General features: G+C 37.4%; 1 protein-coding gene across 1 annotated transcript in view; it reads left to right on the forward strand.

Annotated features, from left to right (window-relative positions):
• The window catches only part of FRZB (frizzled related protein), a 42,388-nt gene extending 39,396 nt beyond the window's left edge, over positions 1-2,992 (forward strand). The window contains exon 6 of the mRNA XM_004476887.4: positions 569-2,992. Within this exon, the coding sequence (XP_004476944.1) occupies positions 569-685 (117 nt within the window). The 3' untranslated portion in view covers positions 686-2,992. The remainder of the gene's footprint in view (positions 1-568) is intronic.
• Positions 2,993-17,025: the final 14,033 nt, after the last annotated feature.

Below are 17,025 nucleotides of genomic sequence, written 5' to 3' on the forward strand. Positions count from 1 at the left end.
ATGTGACAAACCAGCATTCAAACACTGAGCCACATTGGCTCCCCTGAGTTGGTTTTTGCACTTGTTTGCTTGTTGTTTTTTTGTTTTGTGTCATTTTTAGGAGGCACTGGGGAACCGAATCTGGGACCTCCCATGTGTGAAGCAGGTGCTCAGCCACTTGAGTCACATCTGCTCCCCTATTACTTTCTTATAATTATTATTTTTTTTATTTTAAAGAAGCTTTAGATTATATAAATGTTACATAAAAAATATAAGAGAGTCCCGTATGCCCTACTCCCTCCCCTTTCCACACTTTCCCACACTAACAACATCCTTCGTTGGTGTGGTGCATTTGTTACAATTGATGAACACGTATTGGAGCATTGCTACTAACCATGGACTGAGAACTATGTTCATATAGCATCCATTTTGTTATTTGTCCAGGATATGGGTTTTCTATTTTTGGAAAAGGTAGTAAGATATGCTTTAGGGATATGACTTTGCAGTCTTACTCAGCTGTTAGCATAATACAAAAGTGATGGTCCTGGTGATATGTGCATATGAACATTTTCTGTTTCAAATTTCACAGCGTTGGGATATGAAGCTCCGTCATCTTGGAATGAGTAAAAGTGACTCTAGCCATACTGAATCCACTCAAAGTCAGAAGTCTGGCAGGACCTCTAACCCCCGGCAAGCTCGCAACTAAATCCTGAAATGTAAAAAGTAAGATCAGTGGACTTCCTATTAAGACTTGCATTGCTGGACTAGCAAAGGAAAATTGCACTATTGCACATCATATTCTATTGTTTACTGAAAAAATCATGTGGTAACTGATACTACTTATATCTTCTTTTCTGTTTTCTGCTTTTCTCTTTCCTCCCCACTCCCCAACCTCCTCTTTTTGTAGTCTGGTTGGAGATCCTTAAATATATATTTCTTATTTTACTAATCCTGGAAAAAACTGCTCTTTTGCAATAATAATAAATTAAACATGTTTGTACCAGGGCCTCTTTGCTGGAGTTCCCAGATGTTAATTTACTGTCTGTACACAGATTGGGAATGCAATATTGGATGCAGAGAGAGATATCTGTTAACACAGAAAGCTAGATATGCTGCAAAACATATTTGTTGATCTAATTATGCCTCAATTTCCTATGCCTTAGGGCATTCTCCTCATGCTTAGGAAGTTCTAAATGTTTATAAAGGTAAAATGGCAGTTTGAAACCAAATGCCACATAGGCGAAGCAATCAAGCACCGGGAAGCATTTATGAGGAAATGACACACAAGATGAATGATTTGCAAGATTGGCAGGAAGCAAAATAAATAGTGTTAGGAACTGGGGAAAGAACATTTTGCCTGACCGAGAAGCCCAAATGAAACCAGTAGCTGTTGGGGTGTTAACAGTCGCATTTTTCTTTGGGCAATACATTTGACCTGTTCATGAATATATTAATCGGCATTAGGGAAGTGAATTATAACTAGACATCTGCTGTTATTGGCATAGCTCTGTTTAATTTGCTTCCTTTTAAATAAACCCATTGGCATAAGTCTTTTCCCCACCTTGCCCCATTTTTTTGGAATAATCTGACTTGCTGCATTAACCTGGAAAAGAACGTATGCATGCATGTGTACCATGGTGTTATTTTAAAAGGTACATAGCTCTGTTTTGCATAGTTTGCAGGACAATGATATGTGCAAGTTTTTTTTTGTTATTTTTTTAATGTGTGTATGTCTATATTTGTATACTTGTAAATACCAAGCCTGTGCACTGGCCTGCACTTTATCATTTGGAATTGTGCTTGTTCAGTGCTTAGCAAAATGTCTAATAAAAGGAATTATAGGTGTGAGGAGAGAGGTCATTCTGACTTCTGAACCAAATGTACACTGATTACCCAAACTTGATGTGATTCCCCAGGGATCATGGGAAACAAGTGACGCTTTTATTTCCTTCCTCCAGCAGGATTATTTTGAGCTTGTGCCAATCATTTGCAAAGCCCACTTTCTTCAATTTATGTGTGTAATATTAGTAGAACCAAACTTCTAAGCTATGGAATACTGAAAATAAAACATGTATGAAGCAAAATGGCACTGCGTTTCCTTTTACAAGGATAGTCATGCAGAATGGAATTCATTCCTGCACAAAACTTTCTTAAATTGTGCAGTGATTCATCTAAATTCTTTCTTTTGGAATTAAGAGAATGTTCCCACCTTCTGATTGAACCCCAAACCCCAACCATTTCCCCAATCCCAGAAGAACAAGATCCTATCTTTGCCCACATGAGCACTGCTTAGTCTTTGGGGCCACCACATGACTGCTTTCAGTTAATTTTGCACTCTAGTCATGTGGCATTATTCTCTGAAGCCTAGGACAGGGACATCTCTTTTTAGTGCTGATACTGTAGCCTTAAAGAAGGTGAGTTTGGGTGTCACAGGGTAGAAATGAAATGCCACATGAGAGGAACTTCATGTCAGGTCTCTCTTCCCACTGTTTATAATTCAACTGAGCTTTGAGGATGGAGGACTTGAAAGAAGTTCTGTGTGGTTGTGCTTTTAACATATTTTCTCATTCCTTTTTCATCTTAACTTTAATAATAAGGGCAAGAATTGACTACAGGAGATTTAAAGTAACTGGTATTTCAAGTCCACAAAATGTTATCAACTCTTCCAAAGCATTGTAAGAGCAATTTAAAATGATTAAATGGTTTCATATATAATGGAAACCACAGATGTTTCCTGACCCTGGAGATTTCTTTCTTTTTTTTTTGAGGGGGATGGGGGTTGGTATATTTATTTTCTGTGTTGAAGTTTGACACAATTTATACTAAAATAAAATGATATTATTTACAAGCAAAAGAGGGCCAGATTCTTAGATTCTACAGTGTGATTACTACCTCCTGGTTTAATGATCTGTACTGGCTATGTTTCATTTTGCTCACCTGTATTAGGCTTTTGTCATTATATTTAAATTTCTAGTGGCATAAGGTCCATGAATAAAGCACATTTGGTTTTCAATTGATAGTCGTAATATCTTGCATTAATAAACTATGTGCAGACCTCTTCTGGGGAATGATATGATTTTATGATGATGGTACATTTCTAATCAGACTGCCAAACCATTTCTACTCTTTAGTAGTTGTAATACAAATACAACTCACTAGTATTTTATAGGTTTTTCTGTCAAGTATTAACTCTCAAAGCCACACATAATGCATCCTTTTTAGTAACTTTGGAATCTATAAAATTAATTTTAAAATTTCTTTGGAAAATTTTGTTTACCTTCAGGATTTTAATTTTCTTAGCCAAAAAGCACAATAACAAAAATGCTAAATAATCTGACAAAAAATAAAACAGCAAACTTGGATTCTCTTGTTCATTGACACGTGAGTATTTTATTGTGTTTCATACAGAGTGAAATCTGATTCGATGCCATATGTTGCACTTAGCATTTGGTCGTGGGGTGGAACAAACCTATGTCTTTCCACATCTGTTATATATTAAAGAAGATGAATACAAAAGTTACAATCCCTGTGAGTAAATAGCACTACTTATTGCCTTCTGCAAGAAATTATTTGCTATTATATTTCAACAAGTCAAATTATTAAACATAAATATTTCAAAATTGGAATTTATTTAGCATTATGAATTTTTAATATATTTTCATATACACAAATGTTCAAGAAGGTAGAAATTAAGTAAAGCAGAGATTTCCAACACTAGGTTATTGAAATCCAACCCTTAGACTTTTTTTTTTTTTAAGATTTATTTATTTATTTATTTCTCCCCCCACCCCCACCCCGGTTCTCTGTTCTCTGTGTCTATTTGCTGCGTCATCCTCGTCTGCTTCTGTTGTTGTCAGCAGCACGGGAATCTGTGTTTCTTTTTGTTGCATCATCTTGTTGTGTCAGTTCTCTGTGTGTGCGACGCCATCCCTGGGCAGGCTGAACTTTCTTTAGCACTGGGTGGCTCTCCTTGTGGGGTGCACTCCTTGCACGTGGGGCTCCCCTACGTGGGGGACACCCCTGCGTGGCAGGGCACTCCTTGCGCGCATCAGCACTGCTCATGGGCCAGCTCCACACGGGTCAAGGAGGCCCGGGGTTTGAACCGCAGACCTCCCATGTGGTAGACGAACACCCTAACCACTGGGCCAAGTCCGCTTCCCCCCTTAGACTTTTAAAATATGGTTCCCAGTTGTATTAATAACAAAGTCAGTTTAGTTATACCTTTTGATAATTGCCTTTTGGGTAAGGTCTAACAATCGCTAGTACTCTGTATAAAACATTTGTACATGTATTACCTCACTTAATCCTTGAAAATCTGTAAAGTAAATACTGTTATTCCCATTTCATAGAAGAAGAAATTGAGGTTTTAGAACTTCAGGGTTATGTAAGTAGCAGGGCTGGACCTCAGAGCTGCTTATTATTATTTCCTGAGTTACATGTTTCCCCCCACTGCAAGGGCCGACAAAAAGGAGAAAAGCATCTAGACATTGTAAAAAATCATGGCACCATGCATGTGGCAGTTACTAATATATTTTTTCTGAGGCCGGGGTCTACCAAAAGCCAACTCTGACACAAAATATTGTCACTTTAACTCTTCAGTTGTCTTCACCTATCAAATCAAAATTTCAATGGAATGTTTTTCATAAAATATAGGAAGGTGAATGAAAAATTAAAGTGACTCTCTTAGCATGGATGATTCAGGGAGCAGATGTTGCTCCAGTGGTTGACTGCCTGCTTCCCATATATAAGGCCCTGGGTTTGATCCCCTGTACCTCCTTAAAAAACAAACAAATAAAATATGATTCAAAGTAGGGGAAATGGTATTTCCCCTCTAAGTTTCTGTTTCTCCTAGGATTTTGGATAACATTATGGATTTAATAGTATGTAACATGATGGAGGAAAGTTGAAAGTTGAAATTAAAAGTTGATGGTTACTACAAATAAAACCAGAAGGACTACTCTCCATTGGGAACTCTGATTTCTTGTTCTTTGATTGTTTCCCTTATCCCTCCCACCACCAGGACCCACCATAATCTAGAAAGAAAATCCTTCTGTTTCACCTACTTCCCCTGCTTTTCTTTCTTAAATCATTTCCTTATGATAGGGATTCAATGTGATATTGAAAGACAACCAAAACTGTTTGGGTAAAATGCAAACAACATTCTTCATTTGTCTATTTTGATTGTGGATGTTGAGACTTCAAGGAATTGCTCTATGAAAAAGAAAAAGATGTGCTCAGAGAAACTTATCCAGTTCAAAAGGAAAGGACTTGTGGATTATTGAGGCTGATGCAGAAATGAATGAAATGCAGGAAAGAAGTTCCCACGAAACACATGGACACGGAGGAGGATGATACTCCTCATTATAGAGTAATACTTGGGCCAGTCTTCCAAACCACCCACCCCTCATACACATACAACATCACAAAATGGAACTGAAGTTATGATTATGGGGTTGGAACTTGGGTGAATCTGAGACATCAGCAAGGGTGGGTAATGGGTGATTTATGAAATTTAGGATAGCTCTGAGATATTAAACATTTTATAAAACAGGGACCAACCTTTTTTTTTTTTTTAACAATACCATAGAGTTAATAAAGATGATGAGGTTTATTGTCTTTATTTCTGCATTATTTTGTTGATTCTGGAAGATTTGGGCTTCTCAGAGATGGGATCCCTGTACTACCATTGAAGAGTAGAATTTGGGAAGAATAGATGTAACCCAACTGTGGGAGGCCAAGACCTGGGCAAAAGAAGAGAACAATATGAACAAAATCCCAATTGAAAAACTCTTTCCGTATGACTTCTAACTCAATTGATCTATCACAGCTTCTAAAAAGACCTGTGAGGACAAAAATAAAATAAACAAACCACAAAGCACAGAAAACATTCTGCCCACAAAGTGTGCATTGTCTTATCTACTCACAGTCATTTCTTCCCCTCCTGGCCATTCTCATCTATTCTGCTACTCCTCATATTGTTTGGCTATTTAAAAATAAGCCTTGGGGGGTGGGGGGGGAGGTGGTATATGGGGACCTCATATTTTTTGAATGTAACATTAAAATAAATAAAACAAACAAAAATAAACACATGCCTGTAGTAAGTATATTCAGAATTTCTAGAAAATCAAGCACAAAACAAAGAGAAAAAACTGTCTGATATTCTTTAAATCCCTTCTTTGATATTCATGATGTTCATCATGATTTCTTTTAGGCCATTTTCCCCCACTTTTCCTAGATAAACTTTCACTGGCTGAAGAGAGCTGCTTTTGCACACACATTACCATCAGCGTGAAACTATAGCTGCTCAGACTCTTCTCTCCTTAGAGACAGCATTTTGAGAAATTCAAATATTCAAAATGACTTTCCTCACACATTGAAAAGAGCTTTGAAGTTAGGGCACCTGAATTCAAATTTTCACTCTGCAACTCATTGACTGTTTACCTCATTTAGAGTTTAAAGATAAGCACTGTGAGGATTGAGTTGAGCTGGGTAAAATGAGTGGAGCCTGTAGAGCAGTAGCTGGGCCATGGTAGGTGCTTAAGTATCAGGATTATTCTACCGTTTATGCCTAAATACTCTCTGCAAGTTACACGATTGTCAACCAGGGCATCACTGAGCCCTTACCAAGCATGGAAGAAAAAGTGGTTTTCAAGAGTTCCTATTGCCTGCCCTGAACTCTCTCCTCTATCCTTAAGATGCCAAACTAAAAACATTCTCTCAACCCATCCTCAAGTGTAAGATGGGAATTCTTTTCCTTTTCCTCCAACTAGGCAGTTGGATGAATACTCTTTCAGTTTCAAAAGAGATAAAGTTTTGGAAAAACTATACAATACTTAATTCTACAAATATTTATATCACCAATACAAATTTATTTGGTATTTCCAAATATGATTTATTTTGGAAATTAAAAAAACAAAATATTTTCAAAGATCAATTAACAGTGGCTCTCTGACTACTTTTAAATACAGAGGATAATAAATCTATAGAAAATTTAATATCTTCATGTTGGTCATCTCTATGCAGATATCAACTTCCAGATAATTTAATTGAACTTTTAAGTGGAATCAGGTTCTCCTAATTTACTGTTGTATTTTCTAGGTAATAGATTATTTCACATAAAGGAGCACAGCAAGTAATATATAATTTTCTCTTAATGTTACTTATAAAAGTTTGCCTTCCCTCCAGACTGTAATTTTTCATAGTTTAGGTCAGCAAGAATAGACCACTTGGAAAGATATGTGTCCTTAATCAGAGCTCAGTTTTGTCAGAGGAGCTTCTTGGTGTTTTTCATTTCCTAGGGAGTCCCAGAAGTACTAAAATTATATCGAGACAAAGTGTTTGTATTTCAAAAGTGCAGGCTCTGCGTTCCAGGCTACACACCGAGGGTTATCAGTACAGAGGTAGCTTTTACTGAAACTTGGGAAATAAAGATAACTCATAAGGGCTTGGACTAGTCCATGGTGGAAAATGGAAGATAACCAAAGAGTCAGCTGAAAAAGGGAACAACCTGCTCTAGGTACTGGCAAACTTTACTGTAAAGTTCACATAGTAAATAATTAAGTCTTTGCAGGCCATAAAGGTTCTGTTGGAACTGCTCAACTCTGCCATCGTAGCTCAAAAGCAGCCACTGATAATACATGCATGTACACGAATGTGCATGACTGTTCCAATAAAGCTTTATTTACAAAAGCAGGGGATAGCTGGACTTGGCCCACAGACTTTGGTTTGGGCACCCTTGTGGGCCTATTAAAATGATTATTAACTAGTTTGAATTATTTCATCATTTTTCAGACTTAATGAAATTAACAGTTTGGATACCAAGAGAGAAAAGAAGGGTGATTGAAAGGGGAGAGGGGGCTGTTAGCCCTTAACTTATCTCTCCCACCACCCTTTAAAACAATTATTCATCAGGTTCATTTAGCTACCCAATAATATGTAGGTTTTTTTTAAATGTTGTTATAACTTTTATTGGGATTGCATTAAATCTATAAATAAACTTGGGTAGGACAGACGTGTGTGTGTGTGTGTGTGTGTGTGGTACTGGGACTGGGGATTAAATCCAGCACCTCATATGTGGTAATCTGTCACTCAGCCAGTGAGCCACATCAGCTCTCCTTAGTTGGTTTTTTCATTTTTTTGGTTTTGCTTGTTAATTTGTTTTTTTTCAGGAGGTATCAGGAACCAAACTCGGGACCTCCCATGTGGAAGGCAGGCACTCAAATACTTGAGCCATATCCACTCCCTTAATAATATGTTTTTATTCCTGGAAAGGTACATTCTTTAGAAATAAAGTCCTACATAAATGAGTGCTAAACTATTCAGAGTGCCTACTTAGTTTATAAAACGTACAGTCAACAGACATCTATTTTATTGCAAGGCTCAATGCCAGGAATTGAAGGTAAGAAGTGGAATCTAATAATCCATCAGAGAAAATCCACATATAATACCAGACAATTAAATCTTATAGAAGCAAGAACAAAAGAGTACTTCTTGGGGAGCTGGTGTTGCTCAGTGGTTGAGTGCCAGCTTCCCACATATGAGGTCCTGGGTTCAAACCCCAGTAGCTCACACACACCAAAGAAAGGTAATTCTTTTTTAAAAAGTCCCTCAAACTGCTTGTCTCATTTTTCTTTTGCCCTCTCCCTTGTTCATTGTAGATTGAGGTATTAAAATGTGTTCCCATTGCAAATTATCACTTATTTTTATCATACGAATAATAGTGAAGAAGTGTAAAAATGATTGGTAGTTTTTTTTTCTTTGCTCTCTCCTTAAAACTTCCATTTAAGTTGCGAAAGCAAAAAAAAGATTTTAGGAAGTGTTTTTCATGCACTAAAACAGTCTTGTGTATGTAACCCGTTCACCAAAGACTTGATTTACAACTGCCTATGCTGCTTGATGAATCCCACATGCTCCATAACTTAAACATCTTAATGTGCCTTTCACTAGAGTGCCTTTTTATTTGAATGCCAATTGATTCTGAAACTGCTCCCAATTAGAAGTTTGTCTTTGGTATACTGTAACTTAAAGCTGAATATGCTCACACTAGGATTCGGTCTGCAGGGTATAGGACTGAGGTTCAATTGTCATCATAATTAACCTAGCTCAGGTTAATTTAACCGTAAAACTCCAGCTGACTGGTTAAACTGTCACAAATAAATGAATAGCATAGATTCTGAGCTACTCAATAAATGGAACCTTTTTTGTTCACATAAACACAAAAGAACCTTGAGTCCATGCCTGAATTTTTGCAGTTCATTGTTTTTTTGAGGACTTTGGTTTTCAATGAAAGGAAAACAGGATTTTTGTAGCACTCCAGACTTGGGAGCAATCCTACTAGCACTTGTCTAGTCCAGGTAAAACCAAATATAAACCACGTAAAATGTGGCTTATCTATCTCATTCAAGATGAGTACAATGAAAGACATTTAATGATCTCCATCTGTAGATAACTCTAGAGTTTGAGAATTCCTGCTATTGGCAAGTTACATTTCAGGATTTAGCACAAGAAGATGTCAAATTACATAAAACATTTATCTACAATTGTAAAAGTTATGTATATTTTCAAGTGCTTAATACTTTTCACTTAGACAAATTTGAAAATATTTCAAACTTAGGTTGAATATCATCTTAGAAAGCGTTCGTAAAATTTCAAGTCCTAGTTTTCTCCTTCAAGCTCAGAAAGGAGCTAATTAGCTCCAAATACGTTTGAGTACAGCTGTTAGTTCTCCTTAGAGATGGGGTGGACAAGCTACAGGCCCTTTCCCTGATGCCCTTCTCAGAGCCACACCCCCAAGAGTAGGGAAATGTCTTGCGGGGAAGAGGCCAGGCCAACTAATAATACATGAATAAATGAGGTGACAGGGGAATGAAGGTACCAGGAAGGATAGGGCCTGCACCAGGGAAGAGTCCAGGGCTCCACTGATGATGGTGACACCCTGCCCTGGCGCCCGTCTAGTGTCACCACAGCTAAAAGCCATGTTGAAGCACATCTCTTCCCCCAGAACACAGAGGATGGTGATGGCAATCAGGTCCAATACTCTCGGACAACAGTGTTGTTTTTTTTTTCTCTCTGAAACTAAAGTGTGTGGTCTTAAAATATCCTGAGGCTTGGAGTAGGTAGGCATAACAATTGCTTGCTCCACATCAGGAATTGTGCCATGCTATAGCTTCTTATTACCATAGAGGAAAATAAAGGAAAACAATGTTGTTTCTTGCAAACTTCAAGATGTAAAATAATTCTTTACATTTATCTGGCACTGTGCATCTCACTGGACAATTCACTCATTCAACAAATGAGTGCTGCTTGCCACACATAATGTTTGGTGGTGGGTACATTTGTATAGTAACTGCCCTGCTGGAATTTACAATCTGATGCATGAGGCAGACAATAAACAAGTCACAGTTTGTAAAATGCTCTAAAAAGGATGAATCGACTGCAATGGTAGAGAATATTAGGCTTGGAATGGGGAAAGAACCTGCTTAAAAGGGGCAATCACTACATGGGATCATTGCACTGGCCCCGTTCAAGGCCCTGGATATTCCTGTGGTAGATTGAATTATGTACCCCAGAAAAAAACAGTTCTTAACCTTAACATTCCTGTGGGTATGAACCCACTGTTTATAGGGCCTTTTGAAGGTGTTATTTTTTGTTAAGTTGTGGCCAACTGAATCAGTAATCCTATTCCCGGAGGCCTTACAGAGAAGGCCACAGAGAGAGAAGCCATAGGGAGAAACTGGAAGTCAAAGGGACCAGAAGAGAAAGGAGAGGATGTTGCCATGTGCATTGGCAATGTGACAGGAAATCTAAGCACCCGAGGATCGCTGACAGGCAGCTCCAGAACACCACAGTCTTCAGGCAGAAAGCATTGCCTTGCTGACAGCTCAGTTCTGGACTTCTCCTACCTTCAAAATTGTGAGCCAATAAATTCCCATTGTTTAAGCCAACTCATTGTATGGTATTTGTTTTATCATCTGTGAAACTAAGACAATTCCCAATATCATGTTTTTTGAAAAGTTTGCTAACTTAAGATTTTAAAAGTTTATTTTCCCTTTAAAAAGCATCTTCCAAATTAAATAAGCTTCAGGGATCACAAAATCTGGATTCACCCTTGGTGGTTAGAAATGGCTTGTCTTGGGAGACATTTCTGTTGCTACCAGTAGGATAAGAGGGAACCAGCTATTCTTGATTTGGGGGCACAACAAGCCAGGAGGACTGAAAGGTCTTTTGAAAATACTGAAGGAGGAAATTGCCTTCCAATTGCTTAACCATTTCTACCACATGGGTGGAACAGAATGGGGGAATGAGATAAAGTTGGGCAAACATGTAGGGTCATATTGGCTATGTTAGGGAGTATGGTATGTATTCCAAGTGATATGTAAGACTACTGGTGTTCTAAGGTGGTAAATACCATGATCAGATTTTTGTTTTTAAAAGATTACTCAGACTCTGAAACACTGATATAGGGGTGGGAGGCAAGATAAGAGACAGAAAGCTGTTGTAGTATTCTAGGTGAGAGGTATTGGTGGTTTGGCCTAGGGTGGTGGCAGTGGTAGGGACAGAGGAGGGCAGATTCAGGATATATATTAGATTTCTAAGCCATAGGACTAGCTGATGAGTTAGATGTAGGGAGCTGGGAAGAGAAAAGAGTCAACGATAACCTGAACAGTGATCTGACTTGAGCCTCTGGGTTGATGGTGGCTCTACTGACTAGGAAGGTGAAGACTGAGGAAGAGGGAAAAATTGGGTGTGGGGACAAGAATTCTGATTTGATTGTGTTAAATTTAGTATACTCATTATTTACCAATAGGAGATAGTGACTAGCCAGTCAGAAATATGAGTCGACAACTTAGAGGAGAGCTATAGGTAAAAGTTTGGGAGTAACCAATGTATATTTGATAAATGCAATGTATCTCAACAATGGAATATTTCTACTCCTGTCCTCACTACTGGTACCTCATTACATAATTCAAATAACTGAGATAAGACAGACTCCAAAGTGGATTAAGTGAAAATGCTAAATTGAAGAGTTATTTTCAGGGAGGAGATGAGGGTCAAGAGTTGAGTGCCCACTTCCTGCATGGGAGGTCCCAGGTTTGGTTTCTGGTGCCTCCCGAAAAGACAAAAACAAGCAACAAGCAAAATAAATGATAACACCAACTCGGGGAAGCCGATGTGGCTCAGTGGTTGAGCACTGGCTTCCCACCCATGAGGTCCCAGGTTCAATCCCTAACTCTGGTACCTGAAAAAAAAAAAAAAAAGTTACTTTTAGGTAGCACTGGAGGATTCATAGTAAATGGATGTTGGCAGATGGGTAGAAGTTGTATTTATCACAAAAAAGCTGTTCTAGGAATATCTAGGAAGGCATTTATTAATATTAAAATGGATATAGTTATATATATGCCAATATGTCAATGCTGACATCTCTTTGAAAGCTATATAAAATAGAGATTATGGGTTTACACATGATTATGCATCATTTAATTCCATTCAAGTGTGCAGGAATGAATTCGGTATGTGAAATACGTATACTGTCTTAATAAATTAGGCTTTGACTTTGTTATCTGAATTAGTTTACATTTCTTAGTGGCCTGTGAGGAACAATTTTATGACACTACTGAACCATTCCAAACAATGAACAGACCAGGTTTTTTGCAGCATGCATGAAATGTGACCAATATTGTGTTTGCTGGTGGATTAAGACCTTGACTTTAGGTTTTCAGTTAGGAGATGTTTTCCCAGACTTAAATACACATTTTTACAAAAAGTAAGTAAGAGAAATATTGGCTAAGCTGGCTTTCTAATTTCTTCCAAGTATAACTGAAAGTTCTAAATAGGAAATATAATTCAGCATAATCTGGGGGTAGAAGATGCCTGACAAATCCATATTTGTTCATGGAGTCTTTAGCATTGTAATCAACTTCAAGCAGCTGTGAAATGGAGATATTATACAATAAAGGGGAAGAAATTTGTTATGCTGTTCTCTCAAAAATTGCTTACATTTTCCTTAAGGAATCTAGATTAGTTTACATAATCAGTAGTTGCAATCATTCTAAAACAAGTTGTATCATTCTACAAACAACAGTTTTTTGAGACTTTTAGAGAACACACAATATTGAAATAACTCTGTAATTCAGGAAGGAGACCATTAGGTTGCAAAGCTTTGGGAATACCAGCAACACCGTGTAGAATGTCAGGGTCAACTTGTCATTCAACTTAATATGAAATTTTCCATGGGTAGATTTTGTATGAATCAGAGTCCATCTTATTTCAGAATCCTTTGCTTCAGACCTCTATATTTTGATGAGAACTGGTGATATAGGAGTTTTCCTGTTTTTGTGGGACCCCTGTCATCTACCCCCTCACATGAACAGTTTCTGAAATATTTATTTTGAAGCCAAATAGTAGTTTTCTAGGAGCCTAATCCGGGAACAAAAAGAATGAGAAGTGGGGGGGGGGGGTTGGGGGGGGAGAGAGGGGGGAGGAGAAAGAGAGAGAGGGAGGGAGGGAGGGAGGGAGGGACAGAGAGAGAGAGAGAGAGAGAGAGAGAGAGAGAGTAAGGAAGGTAGCAGAAAATGATAAAAGGAGATATAAGTGCAACAGGCAATCCAACATGAGGATTTTAGGGGTAAAATTCAGGGGTGAAAATAACACTTGCAGGATGCTTGATAGCTCAGTGTTAAATCCTAAAGAAGAACATATTAATGATAAAATAAAATGATTTTAAGTGGGAAAAGAGGCAGAGACAGTGGTAGGATTATAATAGTATGACTCAAGGGAAAGAAAAGTAATGCAGTTCTCAAATTCTACCTGGTGTAGAATTTTTGGTATGCAACTAAACAGGGCAGGTAGAACAGCCACCCCAAGTTGTTTCCTTGTGAGAGTACATCCTGTATTTTTTCTGCCTCCAACTCAAACTTTCTGAAACCGCCAGCCAATTGTGATGCCCAAAGATAAATCAAAGTCATTAAGATATAATTGTTATCACCTGGAAAATCATCACCACCAAACTGAACTTTGAAGAACTCCCGTCTCCACTTCTGGCTAGTACATACCAGCAGACTGTGACCAGTCTCCATGAGGAACTTCCAGAGCACCAGCAGTCACCACCAAATTCTAGCACACATTCAGGAAACTGGTGCCACATGGCTCCAGAGATCAGTTGCATCAGCAGAGCCTGCAGTGTTTGCTCCCTGGAACCTCCCTGTCAGATTCCACTGAAAAATTTCTCCCATTCCACCCCTCAGCTTACTTACCTCAGCTCACCTACCTGTAACCTTTTTGCACTATTTAGACTGTCTCTTACCAGTTACAGTTGTACTACCACAAGCACTAAGCAATTCAGTATGCTTGTGGCTACCCAAAATTTCATTGTCTACTGAATTATCCATAAAATACCGGAATAATACTTATTTTGTTTGCCTTTCTTTGGTTAAAAATGTTATTTTATTAAAAGAAAACCTAAAACCTTTAATAAATATGAGGTCTTTGTCTCACTATTGGAAGGTTGTTTTCTATTAAAGGTTGAAGAGTGAGAAAATGGGTAACTTTTTCCCATAGCCATTAATGGGAAGAAATGGCTTCACTTTGTGACTTTCCACAAGATTAAATTATATTTGGGAAAACTGGCTAGATTTTTCCCTCTCCATTATGTTCCTTAGTGAGTGCACAGGAGAAGCACGTTGGCAGCTAATTTTGCCAGTTTCATGCGTTAATAAAATTAGTTGTATCTGTGGTCCGGTTGACCCTGCCTCTTAAACAGTACAGCTGCTTTGACATGCTAATTGAATTGTCAACAATAAACACAGGAAAGGAGGCAATTTAAGCTACCATCGCAGGCTACAAAACCTTTCCTTAAAGGCTGCCTGCTGTTTCTCCCAACTATGCATGAAAGGCAATTAAGAAAAGTCTTGTATAAATGTAGTCTGCTAAATCAAGGATAAGCAAGTTGGAACTAACAAAAGACACACAAAACATTTGCAAATCTTCTCAGGACGAATCTGTGTGCAATGGTGCTTGTAAAAATGTGTGGCCCAATTAATGGAAAAACACTTAACGAAAAGTTAAATTGCCCTGTTGCCTTTTGCCCCATAAACCGGTGTCTAGCCTTAAGCATGAGAACCCTAGCTGAATGCTTATTTTACACAGGCAGAACACAATGAGCCAGATATGAGCCAGTCTAATAACTTCACCAGTCCTGGGCCAAGTATTAGTGCTAAGAATATACTGAATGAATACATACCTCTTTGTTATTTCTAATTGTGGCGGTGAAAAGGTTACTGAATTCCCACATGTGATAGTACAAAAGACACTGTACCAACATAATGGCCTCATTTGACACCAGTAGAAGGAAGGGGCTGCAGACATTTAGGCTGAGTTTAAAAAATAATAATAATAAAGCCTGCATTTGTTGGCAATTAGACCTACCATGGTAACATAAACTTGTTACTAATTTTTAAATTGTGTAAAAATTATTTTTTATTACTAATAGCTTGCAATTTTGATGTATATTTTACCACTTAAAATCATTTACAAACTGTTTTAAGGCTCCAAATGGCATCTCATTTTTAAGTGCTATTGGAATAATCCCTGGGATAAAATACCTACGAGACTTTTTACTCCTTTAAAGTATTCCTTGGCTGTGGAGTGTGTGTAACAGTAATATCCATGTTAACCCAGCAAAGGCCATGAAAAATGCTCTGGAGAAATGGAGGTATATTTAAAGTTGTCAGTTGACTTGCTTTTAAATGTAAGATTTTGAGAAATACTGTAAGTAAAAGCTTGAAGGATGCTAAAAATGGAGTACTTTAACTTTTAAAATTGTTCTCCATGAAAATAGATATTTTAAACATTCATTTTAAAGTAAAAATAAATAATTATTATAGAAGGCTAGAGTTTGTGGGTAAATGTGTATATTTTTATATATTCATACATACATACAGATGCATGTAACGTTATTTATTAGATGTTAAAGACTGTCATCCAGTTGATCCCAGCTGACCTTTAATTATGTTTTAAAATTAGGGTATGACATATTGTAGTTATTTCATTTTTAAAGGATTATTTTTCTTATTTCACGTGTGGGCCTTAAGTGTCTTTCCTATAGACAGCAGCATTCTTTGTTCTAAGTAAAAAGCAGTTGTAATAAGATTAAGCTATTCACTTGTCTCAATTTTTAGTAAGTCAGGGATATATCCTAGAAATTGCCTCATCCAGTCATATTTTTCCCTTTTTCTTACAGTGCCCAATAAAAACGAATCATCTTTACAAAATTTTAAGCCTAATTCATACAACATGTTGATTCAAGTTTTGTGGATTATGTGGGTAGAATGGATTTTACATTTATTTCTAATAACAAAGCTGTTGCAAGTACCTATTAACATTCCTACAGAATAACGAAGCATGATATTAAGAATAAGGCTGCATCACACACACACTCACAGAACTCTTCTTTTTCATCAGTTCATTTGGGTAAAATATCAAGGGTGCATCATTTTACAACTTGTAAGAGGTTGTAAACCTAAGTTGCAGGAAAAGTATTTTATTTCTCATTTTTATTTTATTTGTGTTTATAAAAATCAAACAGCAAGAATCACTGGTATTCAAAATATGTTCTCTGAAGTTACTGTCCTGGTTATCGATTTGAAGCAGCTGTAAAACTTGAGGGGATCAAGTGAGTTTCAAAACACTGCTTAGTAGAAATGCCTATGATGTATTCTAAATGTTCAAGGAGCTGTTTTTCAATTTTGAAATAAATATCATTAGGCTGCTGGCTTCTATTTTGGCCTCAGTGAAGGACATATAACTCCTATGAGTAATTTTGAAAATATGCGGACAGAAAATGAAAGCCTAACAAAGGAGAGAAAATCAGCCAGCTGAAGACATTGCCTTTAAATTTTTGTAGTCAATTAAAGCCCTGCCTAAGGTTAGGCTGGAAGTCCTCCAGCTGTGGAATTCCATGTAAAATAAAATATTGCCAGCTGTGGTCAATTATTTGACTTCCCTGTGAAACTTGAGAAACATGTAATCAATGTTAATATGGTAAAAATT

The sequence above is a fragment of the Dasypus novemcinctus genome, chromosome 7 (genome assembly GCF_030445035.2).
Source record: "Dasypus novemcinctus isolate mDasNov1 chromosome 7, mDasNov1.1.hap2, whole genome shotgun sequence".
NCBI lineage: Eukaryota > Metazoa > Chordata > Mammalia > Cingulata > Dasypodidae > Dasypus > Dasypus novemcinctus.